Below are 21,032 nucleotides of genomic sequence, written 5' to 3' on the forward strand. Positions count from 1 at the left end.
GAACCGGTACACATATGGGATGCTGGTGCTTCAGGCCAGGGTGTCAACCCACTGTGCCACAGCGCTGGCCCCAAGTATGTGGTCTTGAGTAAAGTTGTTGAATAGCTCTTGTCTCAGTTTATTCTTATAAAATAAAGATAGAGAGAATGTGATCTGTTGAGACTCCTTCAGGATACTATAGGATTTAAATGAGATCAGTACCTTGAAAACAAAGTGCTATTCAGTTATTGTTATCACTAACTTGTTTTATATTTGAAGTAAATTGTGTCCCGATGCAACTTATTTTTTTTTTTCTGTGCTGTTAAGACTTATAAAATATAACTGTCCTTCAGTATAGGAGGAAAATTTCTTCCAGGACCTCCCCACAGATACCAAAATCTGCAGGGGCTCAAGTCCTTTCTACACTATGGTATAGTGTGCACATAACTTGCGTAATCCTTTGGTACACTTTGTCACCACTAGATTGCTTATAATACTGATACAGTGTAAATACCATGTAAACAGTAGTTACTTTGTATTGTTTAGGAGATAATGATATGGAAGTCTGCACATGTTCTATACAGATACACTTTCTTTCCCAATTCTTTTGAGTCCTGGAATGCAGGATCCAGATAAGGAAGGCTGTGTAAGACATCATAAGGTTTAGTTGCTGGTACAAATTAGTAATCTTATTAATTTCATTCCATCTGCTATTTTTGATAGAAATGGTAATACTAATACTTCGAATTAGAAAGTAAATGTGATTACTTTCTAAGGACTACAAATAGGTTTGGAATTTTGAATTTGTGGATGTATAATTTGTCCCTTAAAAAGTGCTGAGGACTTAAAAGGAACACAACAAATGAATGGGTGAGGCTTTGACCTTTTTTTTTTTTTTTTCTGTAAGATGCCTGCTACTTTAATACTTTTTAGATTTTTCTCAGACAAATTACTTAGGAAACTCTTTAAACTTTTTCTTAAATATCAAATAAAATAGGCAATAATTGGCCAACAATTGTATGGAAAAGAGAGTTGCTTAATGTGTTTTGGGGAAAGTGTTCATTTGATTCTGTAGGGTTTACTTCTTTAGGGTTCCAGAATCTCTTTAATGTTAATAGGGTCACAGAAGTTTAAACTGCATTGCTAATTGCATTGTTAATGAGCTTTTCTTGGCAAATAAATGTACTTTTATCTGCTATGAGATAACAAAGTACTAATCCATTGGTGAAAAAGGCTTGAGATTTTAAGGGATTTAAATTTTCATATTTTCATTCTGTGGCCTCAGTCAGATATAATAATGTAACACAACTCCTGTTTTATAAATTGACAAACTGAAGTCTAGAAAGTTTAGTTTATACTTCTGGAATTCCCCCTTTTCATATACTTTATTATATGAATAATATAAATATATTTATACTTAAAATATATAAACATATTTATTATGCTTTAAATTATTTTAAAACCTTTTTATCTTGAAATATTCAAATAAGCTGGAGGCATTAATATAAAAAGTTAAATTTATTTTCCTTTTTAGTCTTCCCTATTCTATTCTTCAGAATTAGCCTCTGTTAACAGTTTGAAGTGTGTCCTTCCAGAATTTGCACTATTTATTTCACACAGATATCAGATACTTTTAAAAAGTGTAACTGTCATCATACTGTTGATTTTTCCTAGTATATCTGCTCATGTATGTCTACCTGCTTGCCCATCCATTTAATCTACCTCAGCTCCTGAGTAGTATTCCCCATAAATGGATATCCCTTGGATATGTTTCATCATCTTCCTATTTGTGAACATCTAGATTTATACTCTCCTTTCCCTCCTCAACTCTCTGCCCTCCCTCTGATATTGAAAATAATGCTGCTGTGAATATTCTTATTTACACACACACACGCAATCTTTGTACCTATGTGTGAATGTGTCTGTATGCTTAAGTTTTTTCATCTCCATACAAACGACAAGTTTTTTTTTTTTTTTCTTGGTAGAGTGGACAGTGAGAGAGAGAGAGAGAAAGAGAGAGAAAGGTCTTCCTTTTACTGTTGGTTCAGAGAGAGAGAGAGAAAGAGAGAGAAAGGTCTTCCTTTTACTGTTGGTTAACCCTCCAATGGCCACTGCGGCTGGCGCATCGAGCTGATCCGAAGCCAGGAGCCAGCTGCTTCCTCTGGTCTCCCATGCAGGTGCAGGGCCTAAGGACTTGGGCCATCCTCCTCTGCACTCCTGGGCCACAGCAGAGAGCTGGACTGGAAGAGGGGCAACCGGGACTAGAACCTGGAGTGCCGGTGCCGCAGGCGGAGGATTAGCCTATTGAGCTGCGGCGCCGGCCACGACAAGTTTTTTTTCAACCCTTTCCCAGTTCATTCTATCCCCAGTCTTTGCCTTCTGCTTAACAGAAGCACAAGAACAGTCTTGTGCTGAACTACTGCAAAGAAAGCCATTTTTATGGAGCCGGCATTGTGGCGTAGCGGGTGAGGCCGCTGCCTGTAGTGCCGGCATCCTATGTGGACACTGGTTCAAATCCTGGCTGCTCCACTTCTGATCCAGCTCTCTGCTGTGGCCTGGGAAAACAGTGGAGGATGGACCAGGTCCTTGGACCCCTGCACCAGCTTCTGGCTCCTGGCTTGGAAATTGAGGAGTGAGCCAGCTGATGGAAAATTCTCTCTCTCTCTGCCTCTCCTTCTCTATCTATGTAACTCCGATTTTCAAATAGATAAAATAATCTTTTAAAAAAAGCCATTTTAAGTTAATTTTTACATTCTTAACCGACACATATAAATTGTGGATATCTATGAGGTACCATGTTGTTTTGGGTTTTTGAAGTCAGAACTTTCTGGTGATCTTGATTACAAGAAATATTCTTTACTGACGTACATTTATATCACAATTGAATAACATAACGAAGTTGTAAGAGGGATAGTGAAAGTAATGTGGAAGTTTCACAGTGTAGTAGCTAAAAGAACAGTTTTCTGGGGTCAGCTTGCCTAGGTTTTCATCTCTGCACCATATCTTATTATTTGTATCGTTGACCTTGGGCAAGTTGTTTAATCGTTTTCAGTTTTCTTATTCACACAGTTGGCCTCCTTATCATGATATGGTACAATATACTTATAGAACCTGACTTGAGGTTCTTGTGAAGATTTAGTTGTAACAAGTGGCGTGCCTGGTACGTAAGTGTTCCATGAAAGCTAGGTAAAATAAGTGCATGTGTGCTCTTTTCCATACAGCTAGGAACTTGGAGGCAGTGAATTGGCTCTGGTAGAGCTTCTCTTTCATTGTGGACTTGTGATTATTTTTTTTTAAGATTTTATTTATTTGTAAGAGTTACAGAGAGGCAGGGGCGGAAAGAGAGAGATCTTCTATCTGCTGATTGACTCTCCAAATGGCTGCTACTGTCTGAAGCCAGGAGCCAGCAGCTTCTTCTGGGTCTCCCACATGGGTGCAGGGGCCCAAGGACTTGGGCCATCTTCCACTGCTTCTCAGGCCATAGCAGAGAGCTGGATCGGAAGTGGAGCAGCCAGGTCTTGAACCGGTGCCCTTATGGGATGCTGGCACTGTAGACAGCGGCTTTACCTGCTATGCCACAGCGCCAGCTCCTGGTCCATGATTCTGAAGAGTTAACGTGATTATATTAACGGATGATCTGTGGACATGGAAAAACACCATATTCCAAACTTAAACACGTCAAATGTACTTATGTCTGGAAGTGACTATTTTATTTTCCTTATTTTCAAAATTAAAAAAAAGTTTAATAGTATGAAATGAATAACCAGGATGAAATCTTAACTTAGGACATTATGCATTTAAAAAATAAGGCTTCATTATAAATTCCTGAGTCTCTCTTATATTCCTGTAGCACTTTTTTAAAGGGTCATATTTTCATCATGCTCATGATTTGTAGTCTTTTGAATACTTTTACATAGAAGAACACATAGTAAATATTTGTAGAATTGAACTACTTTATGCTAGCTATTCCTTGTAGTCCTCATCACTACTATAAATTTTCTTAACCTTTTCTGCATTTCTTTGCCACTATGTTAAAATACACACCAAAGTGATCCTACAATGAAAATGTGCTATTATGGGAATAATTGAGAGAAGTATTGATTCCTCATTGTATTTCATCTGTTTTTGGATATTTTCAGGTTTGAATGCATTCTTTTACTTAAGTATTTATATATTTTACTTAAGTAAAATATACTTTTACTTAAAAGTATATTAAAAGTATTAAAAAATACTTTTACTTAAGTATTTATATATTTTACTTAAGAATTTATATATTGAGACACACAGCAGTTAATCTGACATCTTTGATTATGAAAAAAATCAAGATTTTAATTATCACTAAGCTAAAAAGCAAACATCTGTCCAGTTTTTATTTGATGTTTTCAAATTTGATGTTTGATGTTTTGATGATTGATATTCCTTAAATACAGATTAGGCATCCCTAAAATTGAAAAATCTGAACTCTTGAAATGCTATAAAATCCAAAACTTTTCAGTAGCAACGTATGCCACAAGTGGAAAATTCTACATCCAACCTCATGTGATGGATTACAGTCAAAATAAAGCACACTAAAAATATTATATACAATTATCCTCAGGCTATATGTGTAAGATCTTCATGAAATAGATGAATTTCATGTTTAGACTTGGGTCCCATCTCTACAACATTATGTGTATGCAAATACTCTGAAATTTGAAAAAAAAAAAAAGCAAAATCTGAAACACTTGCAGTCCAAGCATTTTATGGTTGAAAGCTTGGCTAAATGTTATACAAAAATATCTTTTAGAATTTTTAACAAATGGGGCTGATGTAGTAGGCCAAGCCTATGCCTGTGACTCTGGCATCCCATGTGGGTACCAGTTTGCGTCCTGGCTGCTTCTCTTCTGGTCCAGCTTTCTGCTATGGTCTGGGAAGACAGTGGAGGATGGCCCAAGTGCTTGGGCCCCTGCATCTTTCTGGGAGGCCCCGAGGCTCCTGGCTTTGGATGGGCTCAGTTCTGGCCCTTGCAGCCTTTAGGGAATGAACTAGCAGATGGAAGACCTTTCTCTCTTTCCCTCTCTCTGTGATTCTCCTTTCAAATAAATCAATAAAATCTTAAAAGAATTTTTAACAATGTTGTAATAATACTGAATACAAATAGTGTGCTTAATCTTATTTTTATTGTTCTAGATTATATATGAACAGGAAGGAGTATATATTCACTCATCTTGTGGAAAGACCAATGACCAAGACAGCTTGATTTCAGGAATATTACGTGTTTTAGAAAAGGTAAGTTTCTAGTATTTACTAGAATTGAATAGTTTTTGGTAGTGGTCCATCTTTGGGGCATTATCAGAAAGGTTGATCTTCGTGTGTAAGATACAGTTGTGTAATTTAACAATAGTTGTAAATTTAATAGGGAAATGATAGAAATGAAATTCTTCAGGTAAACCAGTAAAATGACAAGGAATATTTTTCAATTTATTGTGTAGAAGTTATAATAATACAGTTAAAACTAGGAAGAACCTAAAAAATATGTATAATTTGTCAAACAGTGGTTCACATATATTAGCATACTTAAAATGCTGAAATTTGATGAGGTAAATTTTTATTTTAGATTTAGGGAATAAAAAATAAGTGGGTAAGAATGTAGCATATTGCTGAATACTAAATATAGTTCACATTTTTTTCCTCCAGGATGCTGAAGTAATAGTGGATTGGAGACCACTGGATGATGCATTGGATTCTTCTAGTGTTCTCTATGCTAGAAAGGTATTTAAGGAAAAAAGTATGATGAGGAAATACCGTTTTTTAAATAACAGCTTTATCAAGACGTTATTCACATACTTCATCCTTTGAAAGTATACAATTCATTAAATTTTAGTATATTGCCACAGTTGTGTAACCATCTTCAATATCTAATTTTAGAATATTCCCACCATTCTCCAAAAAGAAACTCTATTAGTAGTCAGCTGTGGCAACTATTAATCAACTTTCTAACAATTGTCCTACCATGGACATTACCTTTAAACAATATGTATGTAATATGTGTTTTTTGTGATTGGTTTGTTTCACTTTATATAGTGATTTCAAGGTTCATCTGTTTATTTGTGTGTGCGTGCGTGCAGAATAATATTTTATTGGTTATCACATTTTGTTTATGCATCCATCAGTTGATGGAGGTTTTTTTTTGAAAGATTTATTTATTTATTTGAAAGAGTTACAAAGAGAGAGAATGAGAGGCAGAGAGAGAGAGAGAGAGAGAGAGAGGTCTTCCATCCACCGGTTCACTCCCCAGATGGCCACAACAGCTGGAGCTGATCCGAAGCCAGGAGGCAGGAGCTTCTTCCAGGTCTCCCATGCTGAGCCATCTTCTGTTGCTTTCCCAGGCCATTGCAGAGAGCTGGATCAGAACTGGAGTGGTCAGGACTCAAACTGGCGCCCACATGGGGTGCTGGCACTGCAGGCAGCGGCTTTACCCACTACACGACAGCACCATGCTCTGGTGCTTTCTGTTGGAATGGAATATCTTTTCCCATCCTTTCACTTTCAGTCTGCATGTATCTTTGTTGGTGAGATGTGTTTCTTGTAGGCAGCATGTATAAGGTTCTTGTTTTTTTTTAAATCTGTTTGGCTTGTCTGTATCTGTTAACTGGAGAGTTGAAGCCATTTACATTCAAGGTGACTATTGATAAGTAACTACTTGACCCTGCCATTTTTCCATAAATTTTCCTGTTGTTTACTTTGGATTTCCTTTGTACTTTTACTGGGGGTTTTTCTGTCTTCACTTTCTTTCATAGTGGATACCGTGTTTCTGTGTTTCTATGCTACACATAGAATAGGAGGTGGTGGTTAGATATTTATCTGCTTATTCATTCCCCAAATGCCCTGACCAGGGCTGGTCCAGGATGAGACCAAGAGCCAGGAATCCAGGTTGGGTCTTGCACATGGGTGACAGGGACCCAACAGCTTCCTGAACCATCTCCTGCTACTGCCCAGGGCATATATTTAACAGGAAACTGGAATGGAGAGTAGGGCCTGGACTTGAATATAGGCACTCCAACATAGAATGCAGGTGTCTCAAGCTAACCATTATGCCAGACACTTGCCCCTATTTCTTATTTCTTAATTTTTCTTACTCCTTTATCATATCTTTATGTTCTTACTAATTTTCTTTTTCCCTTATTAAAAATTATAGGAGAGATACACAAAAATATATTCCTGTTGCTAAAATATATTCCTGTTGCTAAAAGTTCAAATAATAAATTGAAGTTCTTGCTTGACCAGAATCTTTTCCTTCCTCTGTCCTTGTTCAGTATATATATTTCTAGACCTTTATCTTTACATACATCTATAGAGTATATTTGTATGTAGAATGGTTTACATTCTTATGCATGTTTCTCATTGCATATGTTGTATTTGTTATAGTCCACACACTTTTTGCAACTCTCACTGTATTTACTATTTTGTGTTGAATATGCAGCCATGCTTTACTTAATAACAGGAGAGAAATGTGTTGTATGAATAGTGTATATTTACACAAATGAAGATTGTATAGGTACATCACCTGCTGTGACCTCTTGATCCAGTCAAGAGACATGGTAAATGTGATGGAGAAAGCTGTTGCTGGTGTAATAAGGCATACTGTCTCACAGTAAACTTTTTAAAAGTGTGACAGTCATAAAAAGTAAAGTAAATACATAACTAGTAACCGTTCCATTTATCATTATGAAGTATTATGTACTGTACAGGATTGTATGTGCTGTAGTTTTATGCAGCTGACAGAACAATGAGTTTGTTTAACCAGCATCACCATAGACATGTGAGTAATGTTTTACACTATGGTATTATGAGACTACAAGATCACTAGGTAATAGGAATTTTTATGCTGCTGTATAATGTTCTGGGACCACCATCATAGATACTGTCGGACACTTACTGGAAATGTTGTATGGCACATAATTAAATGTATACATTTTAACATGTATCACTCATATGATTACTATCTAGTATTTCCTTGCGTATCCCTTAGTTCATTTGTTCCATTGCTGGACATTAGAATTTTTTCAAGTTTATACTTAAACAAAGGTGCAATGAAAATCCTTGTATTTGCTTATTGTCTGCATATGTGAGTCTTTTTCTAGAAGATGAAAAGAGTTGATGTGGTTAAACACATGCATATTTTAAATTTTTAGTAAGTATGCCCAAATTGCCCCTTCTGGTGTCAGTGCTGTTGAGCATCTTCATCAATGATGGGAGATAGTCCATTTTCTCTCACTCTCTTCCATATATGATAGTATTTTTTAAGTTAAATTGGGTAAAAAATATAGAATTCTTATTTTATTTTTCTTTGTTACTGATGTTGGACATCTTTCTATGGGTTTCTGTTTTTTGGGGGGAGGGAGACTTACCTAGTCAAACTATTGCTTTTCTGTTTTGATATTAATCTATTTCTAATTAAATTGGTAGGAATTGGTTTGGATGTTTTTCTTTTGTTTTTCAAAAGCCTTTTATCGCAGTCTTGCTAATCTTTATGTGTGATGTCTTTTGTTGTATAGAAGTCAAATGTTTTGATTTAGTCAAATTATTAATACTGCATTTTAGACTTTTGGTTTTTCTTTTGAAAAGGAAAGTTCTGTAGAACTATATACTTAGATATGCTGCTTTTAGCTCCTTTTGATTGCCAGTGAGAAAACACAATTGTTTTCCTCAAATTACTGAGTCTGTTGGATGGGAGCCTTTTGTAGTAGTTCCCTTGCTACACTATGGCTACTATAGTTTTAGATTTCACAGTGGCAAAGTAGGATGAAGGGGAAAAGAGATGAAGCTTTTATTATGAAAGTCAAAGCATTTCCAGAGCCTACAGATGTACAGATGACTTTTGCTTTTTTTTTTTTGCAAACCTAACTGAAAGGGAGTCTGGGTAAGTTTTTTTTTGGTAAATATGAGCAAGGGAATAAAGGATAGCAAAGAGTGTCTGGTTTTCCTACTAGTGATGTCTGCCACAACCCACAAAGTTTAATTTAGTAGAAATGGTGGAGATGTTATAGAGTCAAATGAAATTCCAGTTTTAGACTTTACATATTTCATATTTTTGTTATTATTTTAGGACTCCAGTTCTGTTGTAGAATGGACCCAGGCCCCAAAAGAAAGAGCTCATCGAGGATCAGAATATCTGAACAGTTATGAAGCAGAGTGGGACATGATTAATACAGTTTCATTTAAAAAGAAACCACATACCAATGGAGGTAAGAACTAAATCTTGAAATCTTAAACTGATTTGCTATAATATACTAATAAACAAGAGTGCAAAGAAAATTGTTTACTGTGCCTCTGTTAGAAGGATGATTTGTTGCTTTGATTAATTTGTATAACTCTCAAATTTTAATTATGTTCCTTTTCCATCTCTTGTTTGTTGTTCCTATTTTGTAGTTATTAATGGCAGAAAATAGAAACACTTTTAAAAATTGTTTTGGCTGTCTTTCATGCTCATTTTTCTAAATCTAGTAAAATTTTAAAAATCATGCTATTTCATCTTAAAGCACCAGGGGGAGATGGAGTACATTACTATTTTCTAATTTTTGTGCTATTTGGATTTTCAAAGTTCATTGCAGTCTCCCCTTTATATGTGTTAAGTGCCCATTTCCTTTTCCATCTGTATTTTAATTTATATTTGTTATGTGGTGATTATCTATGTGTGATTAATAGTAAAGACCTGAGCTAATAGTACTAACAAGATTGTAGATTCTAGTTCACATGAGAGATACAGCTCATAGAATGTAGAACTCACATACTACCACAAATATGCTCTAGTAAGTTGTTCTATGATGCAACCATTCTATTTGTAGATCTCTTTCTAAATATTGAATATTTATGTAGTTAAAATGTTAATTTTTTTGCTTATTCCTTTTGTGTTTTGAAAAGGTATTTTCTTTTTTTTTTTAAATTCTAATGTAGTTATCTTTTTTTAAATTTTCATTTATTTATTTATTTATTTTGACAGGCAGAGTGGACAGTGAGAGAGAGACAGAGAGAAAGGTCTTCCTTTGCCATTGGTTCACCCTCCAATGGCTGCCGCGGCCGGCGCGCTGCGGCCAGCACGCTGCGGCCGGCACACCGCGCTGATCCAATGGCAGGAGCCAGGTGCTTATCCTGGTCTCCCATGGGGTGCAGGGCCCAAGCACTTGGGCCATCCTCCACTGCACTCCCTGGCCACAGCAGAGAGCTGGCCTGGAAAAGGGCCATCCGGGACAGAATCCGGCGCCCCGACTGGGACTAGAACCCGGTGTGCCGGCGCCGCAAGGCGGAGGATTAGCCTAGTGAGCCGCGGCGCCGGCTCGAAAAGGTATTTTCTATCTTAATAATTTTGTTCTGAATTAGGAATTATCTATGTTTACTCATTCAAAAAAATGAGCAGCTATTGCTACATTTATTTTTAAAGATTTATTTATTTTTAAAGATTTATTTATTTTACTTGAAAGTCAGAGTCACACAGAGAAGGAGAGGCAGAGAGAGAGAGAGGTCTTCCATCTGTTGGTTCACTCCCCATTTGGTGGCCGGAGCTGTGCTGATCTGAAGCCAGGAGCTTTTTCCGGGTCTCCCATGCGGGTGCAGGGGCCCAAGGACTTGGGTCATTTTTACTGCTTTCCCAGGTCATAGCAGATAGCTGGATAGGAGATGGAGCAGCCGGATCTTGAACCGGTGCCCATATGGGATGCTGATACTGCAGGTGGCAACTTTACCTGCTATGCTACAGTGCTGGCCCCACTACATTATATAGATAAAATTGTTATAAGTAAAATTGATTTTCATGTTTGGCCTGGTGAATCATTCTCATACTCAAAAGTTTGTATTTTATAATTTCTAATAAACACTAGCATTTAAGAAGTAAATAATAATTCATTAGTTTTTGATAATGATGAGTTTGCACATGTGCCTGTCCTTTGTGTGTGTGTGTGTGTGTGTGTGTGTGTGTGTGCTGTTTCTACTGAAAGGGTAGCTTCTTCTCAGAACCAGATGCAAGGTATCAAGGAAAGATGAAACCACAGGATTTTACTGTCTGTGACTTGTGAGGTGGTTTTTGACTTTGCTAGATTAGATATTCAGGATTGTTTTATGTGAATTGTATTTTTTATTTGTTGCTTAATATTCTTGTAGATGAGAGAGGCCATAGGAATGAGTGAAAGGGGTGAGTTTTTAAAATTTGTTAGCAGAAAGAAACATAACATGGATTTGAAAGACATAATCTCGCAGTAAAGATTTCTTGAGACTCATGCTTCTCTGCCTTTTCTGCCCATGGAAGTCACCTGGGGAGATTAGGTTTAAAAAACAAAGAAAAAACTCCAAATTCAGACTCTGGAAATGGAGCCTGGGTATCTGTATTTTCCAGAAAGTCTTCAGGTGATTTTAATGCGCAGTCAGAGTTGAGAGCTTCCATATAGTTGTGAAGCTTAGAGATAAACCACAAGTGTTAATACTGCTTATGTGGTTTGGCACACAAGAGCGACTTTTAAGGGAATAGACTTTATTTTGTAATTGTTAAGAGATTAAGTAGACATTTTCTAAACTTGAGGGTTTAGGATTAATTCTGATTCTGAATCAGACCCTCAAGCTTAGAAATTTCAAAGGTTTCAAATTTGTGGCATTCTGAAATTTTCAAATTTATGCCATTTTAAAATTTGTGCTTTTTTGTGTGTGTGTGTGTGTGGTACAAAGGGTACTTGGGACAAACTTAAAAAATTGACTATCAAAGACTTATTTAACTTTGTATTTTGTAAGAGCACTTTATTTTTCATAATAGTTTCTACTGTTATATCCTTTATTTTCATATACCTAGTTAAATGTTTTGATAATTTCTTCTCAGAACCATAAAGATCACCATTATATTCTAGAAACGTATCTGAATGTTTTCTGTAATGTTAATTCTGTTCAGGATATATGGACACTTTCTCAACTGTTTAATTCTACCCTTCTGTTATTCAGTTTCCCCTTGCGAGTGTGGTGGAGATATTTTTTACATGTGTTTGGTAATATAATTCAGTAGAACTAATTTTATTTTTCTTTAAGAAGAAAAAAGGAAATTTTGAGTTAACTGTTGGCTTTTGTTAGTTTTCCTTTGTAACCATTTCTAGTTCTGGTTAGCTTTGGCAGCAAGCTCATTTGCAAATTGCATTTATGTTGACTTGTTTATTAATGCATTTATTTCACACTTCTTTTAGTACCTACTTTATGCTAATCACTAGGATACATCTGTGAACAAAATAAAGTTTCTGTTTTGGTAAAGCTTGTATTCTAGTGGAAGAACTGTAGAATTGACTTGGGCTGTTTCTCTCATCTTTGTCAGAGCTCTAAGTGAGGAAATACCTGAGGCATTTTCTCGTATGTATATAGTGCTTAACATGTCTCATCTGGTAGCAAGGGAAATCTGTGTAAAATGCTTGCTCTTGAATATGCACAAACTCCTGATAACTCATATAGTTTACCTGTGCTATTTAATGTTCTCTATGATTTTCTTGGATTAGATTAAATACTCTGAAGGAATTTAATATAAAACTGTCTCTATCTAATTTTTATTGCTGTTTATCTTTAAAACTATTTTTGTCTTTTGCAAATGAGCTAGTAATATGTATTCTTTCTAGATAGTCCAAGTGCATTCACACTTAAATGATTCATGAATAAGTTGGAATTCTAGAACTATTCTCAGTTTGAGATCAGCTTGAGGTTAGTGGTGTTATGAGCTCTATAATGTAAAACCAATGAAACGTTCTATAAAGTGAGCACATAGTACTTAATTTAGTACCAGCCTTAGTTATCTATGACATTATTATCTAAACAGGTATGGAAGCCAAACAGGTCAGTATCTAAGGAGAAATTGCTTTAGCCTTTCCAAACTTACTTCAAGTGAAACTTGTTAAAGTGTCCATGAAAAGGTTATGGTGTCTGTATTCCTTACAGATAGAGCTCTTTGTAAGCTGTAGATTGTGCTCTGTCAGTTTAGGAGTTGCTGGAGATTATGGAGATAGCTATGGGGTTCCTGACTGTTTACAAAGGTGACATACATCAAGGCCAGTACTGATCCGTATTTTGATTAAATCTTGTGAGTAACTGTCTCTCAGGTAGTTTTTCATTTTAGAATTGGTAATGTGAGATGTAATTAAAGGCCTTAAGTAATAGGATAACATGATACTTCTTTTGAAATAACATTGAAGTCTTTTTTTTTTTTTAGATTTCAGAGACATGAGTTAAATTAAGTGCAATAATTTAAATTATTGAAATAAATTGCCATTTTAATTAGAAATAATAAGATAACATTAGCAAGAAAAGTGGTAACATTTTTCCTTTTAAAATATATTTTTGTTTAAATAGTTAATCTTTAAGTTGCTTGTTATCAGTTACGATAATGATCATGAATATAGAATTTTAGCTTCTATAAACATACCAAAAACTCTGAAAGTGTTGTATTTTACGTAACTATTGTTTGAACTGAGGTCTTAATTTTGTGAACATTAATTTAGCAAGAAGATTGAATATATTTATTCTTTTTGAAGTATTCACAGCTTGGTTATTTTTTCATCATCAATTCTTTCTTATTTAGTTTTTTAAATAAATGTATGGTCACTCCATTGTTTTTTTAATATCAACATGCTTATTTTCATTATCAGTATAGTCTCCTAAAAATAATTACAAAAGGAAGAAAATAAATTGAAGTTTTTTTTAAAAAGGCTCTCCAAGAGAATAATGCTCTTCTTATTTGTAGAGAATGGAAAGATTAACATTTAATGAGTATTTGCTATTTGCTTGGCCTGTGTTAGTTGACAAGTATTGTTTCTTAATTCTTAGAATGACATTTGGAGGTAAGTATAGTTATCTCCACTTTTCAGATTAAGAAACAGGCTGAGGGTGGTGCCGCGGCTCACTAGGCTAATCCTCCGCCTTGCGGTGCCAGCATACCGGGTTCTAGACCCGGTTGGGGAGCCGGATTCTGTCCCGGTTGCCCCTCTTCCAGGCCAGCTCTCTGCTGTGGCCAGGGAGTGCAGTGGAGGATGGCCCAGGTGCTTGGGCCCTGCACCCCATGGGAGACCAGGAAAAGCACCTGGTTCCTGCCATCGGATCAGCGCGGTGCACTGGTCGCAGCAGCCATTGGAGGGTGAACCAACGGCAAAGGAAGACCTTTCCCTCTGTCTCTCTCTCTCACTGTCCACTCTGCCTGTCAAAAAAAAAAAAAAAAAAAAAAAAAGGCTGAGAGATTCAGTTATTTTCTCCAAATCATTCTGTTAGTAAGATGGTAGTGCCGCAAGTTGAATCAAGTGGGCTTACTTCCAAAGTCATGTTCATTTTTGGGCAAACCTTCTATTTTACATAGGGATAACATTTTTTGAATTCGTGTATAGTGGAATAATTACTTAAAATTTTTTCAACAAAGTATGTGTTGCCATTTCTAGTACATGTGGGAGCCTTAGTACCATGAGTGCTATAGGGGTTCCCTGTATTCAACAATACTTGTTATGCAGTCATGAAGAACACTGTCAGTGCCTTTTTAAAAGGTGAACAAAAATATTTTGCCCCACTTCTTGTTTTTAAGATGCTCCAAGTCATAGAAATGGGAAAAGCAAATGGTCATTCCTGTTCAGTTTGACAGACCTGAAATCAATCAAGCAAAACAAAGAGGGTATGGGCTGGTCGTATTTGGTATTCTGTCTAAAGGATGACGTCGTTCTCCCTGCTCTGCACTTTCATCAAGGAGATAGCAAACTACTGATTGAGGCTCTTGAAAAATATGTGGTGTTGTGTGAGTAAGTATCAAATTATTTTCTACTTATTGAAACTGGATTGTTGTGTTAATCCCAGCACAGACTTGTTGAGCATCAGTGACCTATGTGCATATGAGGGCACAAGCTGCTTTGTTTTTCCTGGGAGACTTTTTCTGAGCAGTGACTTAATAACATGTTGCCATCTTAGTAATTTGATTTTGAGACTTAGCTACTTTATTACTATTTTAAAAAGAACACTAGTATTTTTATGTTTAGATGAATTATAACACATAATAACTTATATATTTACTAATTTACCTTTCTATCTTCTGTTTTAAACATACAGTTATTTGTATTATTGGAATTTAGGTCAGGCAAGTCCCAGTTCTTAGCAGACTTATTTATATGTTGGAAAACAGGGCCTTCTCGCTTCCCAGACATCTTGTCTTACATTTACATACCTGTGTACATCTGTACATCCACAGTCAGTGTTGCTCTTACCAAATGTTTTTTGGGTATCTTTAACATGCTAAGCACTATGGTAGTTGCTTAATATACATAGTGAACAAAAGAGGCGTGTTCCTGATCTCTGAGAATGTACAGTCTTTTGAAGGATGCCAAGAAGTATATGGCAGCTGAAACTCAAGAGCTAAGATGGAGGAAGTACAAGGTGCTTTGGAACTTCTCAGGAAGGAGGAGAGGGGTATGTAATTTAGACTAAGGGTCAGGATCAAGGAAGACTTTCTCAAAGAAGTAGCATCTGGGGTTTGAAAAATGAGTGGACCATTAGCATGAAGGGGAAGGAGTCATTTTAGAAGAAGGGATATTTTAGAAGGTGGGAAAATCACGAGCATGACATAATCACAGAACAGACTGGTTTGGTATTATAGGTCTGCAGAGTGGAGGGAAGTTAAAGATGAGGCTGAAGTTCTAAGTAAAGGACGGAGTATGAAGGATCTTGTCCTGTTAGCAGGTAGTTCCAATCCTCCAGATGAGGTTAAGGTTGCCTGAAGTAGGAGAATGGCAGGCATACTAGAAGTACTAAGGTACTTCAGGAAGTTCATGGAAGGTGGAATTAAAAGTTGGTTTTGTTGTGAAAACATTTTTGAATCCTTGTATCATTTTTTCTTAATGCACATTTTCCATGAGTGTTTTTGCAGACTTTTCATTGGAGAAGTATGAAGATTTGATTTGAGAATAATTAGATATATAGAGATAAGAAGGGTGAAGTTGAGGTTTTTAGCTTGGAGAAACCATAGGATATAGTTACTATCTTCATTAATAATGTCCTCACTTGTCAGCATTGTGGATAGCAGGTAAAGCTGCCACCTGTGATGCTGGCATCACGTATGAGCGCCAGTTTGTGTCCCAGCTGCTCCACTTCCTATCCAAGTCCTTACTAATGGCTTGGGAAAAGCGGCAGAAGATGACCTAAGTATTTGGGCCCCTGCCACCTACGTGGGAAACCTGTATGAAGCTCCTGGCTTAAGCCTGGGCCAGCCCTGGCTGTTTTGGCCATTTGGGGAATGAACCATTGAAGGGAAGATCTCTGTGTCTCTCCCTCTCTCTCTGTAACTCTGACTCAAAGTCTATCTTAAAAAAAAGTCCTCACTTTACTATAGTAGAGTTTAACACGGTGCCTAAATTTAGATTGTGTAAGGCTACAAGTTGGAAGATTTTGAGTATCTTTTCTGGCAAGATGTTCTCCCCTGCTATGTTGATCATCTCTGTCTGACTTTAGGCACTTGGTTTCCTACCAAGAAGTATAAGAAAGTCAGGCCTGGTTTATGGTAATAGGGTCTTGATCTTGAACTCGAAGCTGTGAACAGGTTACCATTGAGGGATTTCAAGAGAGATGGTATAATGATTGGAACAGAAGGTTACTGTATGTGAAGTATCAGTTGTTAAAGACTTGTAGGTTTTAGCACCATAATAAGCTTAGTTTCAATCAGTGTTCTGACAGACTGAAGAAGGAACTCATTTGAACTGAGACTGTTGATTAAAGCATAAGGTCAAAGATGAGGGAAGTATGGTAGGCCCTCTGTTTTCTTTTTTTTTTTTTTAAGATTTATTTATTTATTTGAAAGTCAAGAGAGGGAGAGATGGAGGTCTGCCATCTGCTGGTTCACTCCCCAAGTGGTTGCAATGGTCAGAGCTGGGCCAGGCCAACGCCAGGGGCTTCATCTGAGTGTCCCATGTAGGTGGCAGGAGCCCTGACAGTTGGGCCATCTTCTCCTTTCCCCAGGCCAACAACAGGGAGCTGGATTGGAAACAGAATAGCTAGGATACAAACTGGTACCTATATGGGATACTAATGGTAAAGGCAGAGGCTTCATCCTCTATGCCACAATGCTGCCCCCCCCCCCCCCCCCCCCGTATTCTTGCTGGTAAGATCATACTTCGGACAAATAGGCTTAGTTTTAAGCACTGCATTTTAAATATGCTAATTACACTGCATTGAAGAGATAATCAGTGTAAGGAGAGTGATAAACATGGTTTTATGAAAAATGTTTGAAGGGTGTGAGTTTAACTTGAAGAGACCCAACACACATTAAGTAAAATTCGAGCTGCTTCCTATGGTCAGTGAGAGCCTGCTTTTAGTTCTGTTTATTTCTTGAACCTCATTTCATGCCACTGTCTTCCAGCCACATAGGTTTTTTTTTTTTTTTAAACCAGTTTAAAACCTTTTAAACACTTTTTTGTCTTTAGATGCTTTATGTATATTGTCTCATCTTCCTGGAATATTCTCCTTTTAAGATTCCTTAGGAATCTGGTTTTTTTTGACAGAGTGGACAGTGAGAGAGAGAGACAGAGAAAGGTCTTTCTTTGCCGTTGGTTCCGTTGGTTCACCCTCCAATGGCCGCCACGGCCGGTGTGCTGCGGCCAGCGCACCGCACTGATCTGATGGCAGGAGCCAGGTACTTATCCTGGTCTCCCATGGGGTGCAGGGCCCAAGCACTTGGGCCATCCTCCACTGCACTCCCTGGCCACAGCAGAGAGCTGGCCTGGAAGAGGGGCAACCGGGACAGAATCTGGCGCCCCGACCTGGACTAGAACCCGGTGTGCTGGTGCCGCAAGGCGGAGGATTAGCCTAGTGAGCTGCGGCGCCGGCCAGGAATCTGTTTTATATCACATCAGAGGGGCTTCCTTAGCTGTCCCCTTTCCTATCTAATGCAGGTACCTGCCTCTCTTCTTTCTCTCATTTTCTTGTTTTCTCATTTCATGGCACTTAACAGAAAAAGATAATATTGTCTGTTTACTTCTTCTGTGTTCTACTTTAGAATGCAAGGGAATTCATACATCTTGTTTTTATTTTCTGCCTTATTCCTACTCATGGTACCTGGTTCATTGTAGATGATGAAGTAACAGGTGAAAGAATAAGTGGCATGGTATAAGATCAGTTTGAGAACCAATTTTGAAAGAGTTATTATGAGAAATAAATTATAAATTTGTTTTGTATAACTCCAAAGAGAAATTAGGAGTCTAGGTGGGTTTAAGAATAGTATGGACTGTAATCAATATTCTGTACTTTGGAAATTTATATTCATTAAATAAAAGTTAAAAAAAAAAGAATAGTATGGACAACGACTTAGGCAAGTTACAGGGTTATGTGTTAATTTTTTTCCTTTTCTGAACTTGTAAACAAATGAGAAGTAAATATGATTTAGAGATGGTGATACAAATACCATTTCTAGTGAGGCTTAAATATGTGATAACACAATAATTCACTCCCAAATTAATTTCAAACTCATCCAGTTATTGTCACTTCCGGACAACCACGGGTGACTCCAGTGAAGACATTCTGCTTGCTACAAGAATGAAAGCAGAGCAGAGAACACCTTCTCTGTTGGCAGACAGATCCAAGAGAAGGCGTGAACCTGGAAGAGGGTATGCCAAGCATGCACCTCTCTTCCAGTCTCTTCAGACAGGTCCCTGGGAGGGAGAGTTTCTTCAAGTGCTTATTTCCATTTGCATATATGAAGTTTTGGGAAATGTAGTCCTCCCTACATAACTTTTCATTCAGAAACTTTGTTTTTGAGATCCTGCTGTGTATTAGATATGGTAGTGGTACTTCCTGGAAAGGTAGAAGTAATCAAAAAAGATCATGTCCCCTGTCTTCATGGACTTTTTAGTACTAAACATTCATTAACTAAGATTTCAGCTGTAGTAAGTGCTCTGAATAAGACATATATGGCACTATAAGAACGCACAATGTAGGGGTTTTTTGTATGCAGTAGTAATTGAAACTGGGGGAGAATGAAGTCAACCAAGGGGAGGATAAAGTGGGACCAGATGAGCATTAAGGGTTTAATTGCGGTCTTTAGTGTTCTGGTCAAAGGAAAAAAAAAATCATACAGAGGGAGACTGACCTCTGTACACTTTATTTTCTTCCTGTTGGACTTAATTATTGTTTATTCTATGGCTATTATTGGGGGAAGAGATAGTTGTCTGAAGTGACTATTTCAAAAGCTACTTGCCTAATTTCAGTCACTTTGTATATTCTGTGACACTGGCCGGGGAGGGGTGGTGGTGGTTTACTTTCTACACACTGTGGATGATGGCTCGAGTAGTTGGGTTCCTGCCACCCACGTTGGAGACCTGGGTTGAGTTCCTGTCTGTGCCACCCTGCTAACCCCTTCTAACCCCCCAGCCTTGGGAACATTTGGGGAGTGAATTAGTAGAAGTGAAAATTTTGTCTTGCTCTGTTTTTCTTTCTCAAATTAAAAAAACAATGAGCCACAAATACATTTGTCTAATCAAGTTTCTTGCCAGGAAATGAATAAAGCATATTGGTTCCTTTAAATTATTTAGTATATTGGGCCATTTTTCCATCATACATATATATCCAAGTGGTAACACATTTCACCCCGAAAAAGCCAATTGGTTGTGTCATTATATAGCATCAACCATTTACAAAATTGGATTCTACTTCTAAAATTTTGTTCCAAATATCCTGTACCTGTTTTTAATTTTTATTGATACCTTTTACAATGCTATTTTATTTCTTCAGCTTTAAATATTGAGCATTCTTAATAACAATATAAAATAGTTACTGCTCCATCTCAGCACACATTGTTCAATTAAAAATTGTGTGTTCTAAGGTCTTTGGGAGACACTGACTCCAAAGCCTGAGAAGTGCTTCAGAATTTGCAACAGATATACTTCTGTTATGTTAAACCAGGGTTTTCTTTAAAATCTTCTGTAGGCTGTAATGGCAGTTAACTGGTTAGCATTCTTAAAAGTTTTTCTTACTGCTGCAGTGAGTTTGAATATCTTGAATAATGTTAGGATGAAAGGTCAGTTTCTCAGAATAAATGTCTTTGGATTGATCAGTGCGCTAACTGGGCAGGTAGGAACATCGCTGTAATAATCTGAAGTGGCAGTGTTCCTTTTAGGGAGCTCTGCAATTGCCAACCAGTGTGCTGCTTGTCCCTTGATGTATGTTTTTACGTTTTGCTGATATTCTTCAGCGCTGTGAAATGTCTTTGTATCTCTTCTAGAGCTTGCTCTCAATTGCTGTTACAGATTATTGGTATTGGGTATGAAAAACAAAGTGTTTCATTTTTAGAGTATTTGTGATTGCTCATTGGTAAGACAGTAATTTCTTCTCATTTTCAGTTTAGTGGTTACTGTGAGCTCAGGTAGCTGAAGGTTGCATGTTTGTTGCTGGCTACATGCATAAGCATTATTTGGCTATTCATGATTACTTTTTACTTGGGTTTTAAAGAAATAATTTGACTTAGTTTATTGTTAGAAACAAAATAACCACAGTAACAGCAGCACTGTGCTAAGAAAAACAAAACAATTTTTGTTCCTGGATTAACCTCTTTCATGATGCTACATCTAAGTTGACTTAACATTTAAAAGAAAAAAAGCATTGGAAGAACCATAAGTCTTCATCTTAAACATCACCACCCCACAACGTTCAGAAGAACATTTTTAATAAAAATTGAATATCTTAAAAAGTATTATTTTTTCCTCTGGGCAATGAGTCAGTCTCAGCTCCATTTAGGAAGCCTAGGGGCTTATTAGCTATGATTGTCTCTGGATGGAATGTTGTTTCTGGCTGTAAGAGTAAGATCCTATTTTGGATTTCATATCCCCTCCAACATTACTGTTGCATCCTTAGGTTAGAATTGAGAAGAGATAACTGTTATTAAAGATTTTATCTGAAACATTTATAATAGAGGTGTGTAGCACCAAAATAACATTTAATTTTTATTTTAAATAGAAAAGTTATAAATTTATTATAGCTGAATTACTGTCATAAAATTTATTGAATAGAAGGAAGCCTGGATAATTAGTTTGATTACTTGAAATTAG

The 21,032-nt window shown here is 36.9% G+C and overlaps 1 protein-coding gene across 7 annotated transcripts in view; it reads left to right on the forward strand.

Annotated features, from left to right (window-relative positions):
* Positions 1-21,032, forward strand: part of TBC1D15 (TBC1 domain family member 15) — a 72,653-nt gene that overhangs the window by 16,416 nt on the left and 35,205 nt on the right. For 6 of the 7 annotated variants that reach the window (XM_051845671.3, XM_070052639.2, XM_051845670.3 and 3 more), the window contains exons 2-5: positions 5,149-5,247; positions 5,656-5,730; positions 9,068-9,206; positions 14,540-14,750. In XM_051845671.3, the coding sequence (XP_051701631.1) occupies positions 5,149-5,247; positions 5,656-5,730; positions 9,068-9,206; positions 14,540-14,750 (524 nt within the window). The remainder of the gene's footprint in view (positions 1-5,148; positions 5,248-5,655; positions 5,731-9,067; positions 9,207-14,539; positions 14,751-21,032) is intronic. The other variant, XM_089308731.1, reaches the window with a different exon arrangement.

This window comes from Oryctolagus cuniculus, chromosome 11 (genome assembly GCF_051225735.1).
Source record: "Oryctolagus cuniculus isolate XC-2025 breed Fujian yellow rabbit chromosome 11, ASM5122573v1, whole genome shotgun sequence".
NCBI lineage: Eukaryota > Metazoa > Chordata > Mammalia > Lagomorpha > Leporidae > Oryctolagus > Oryctolagus cuniculus.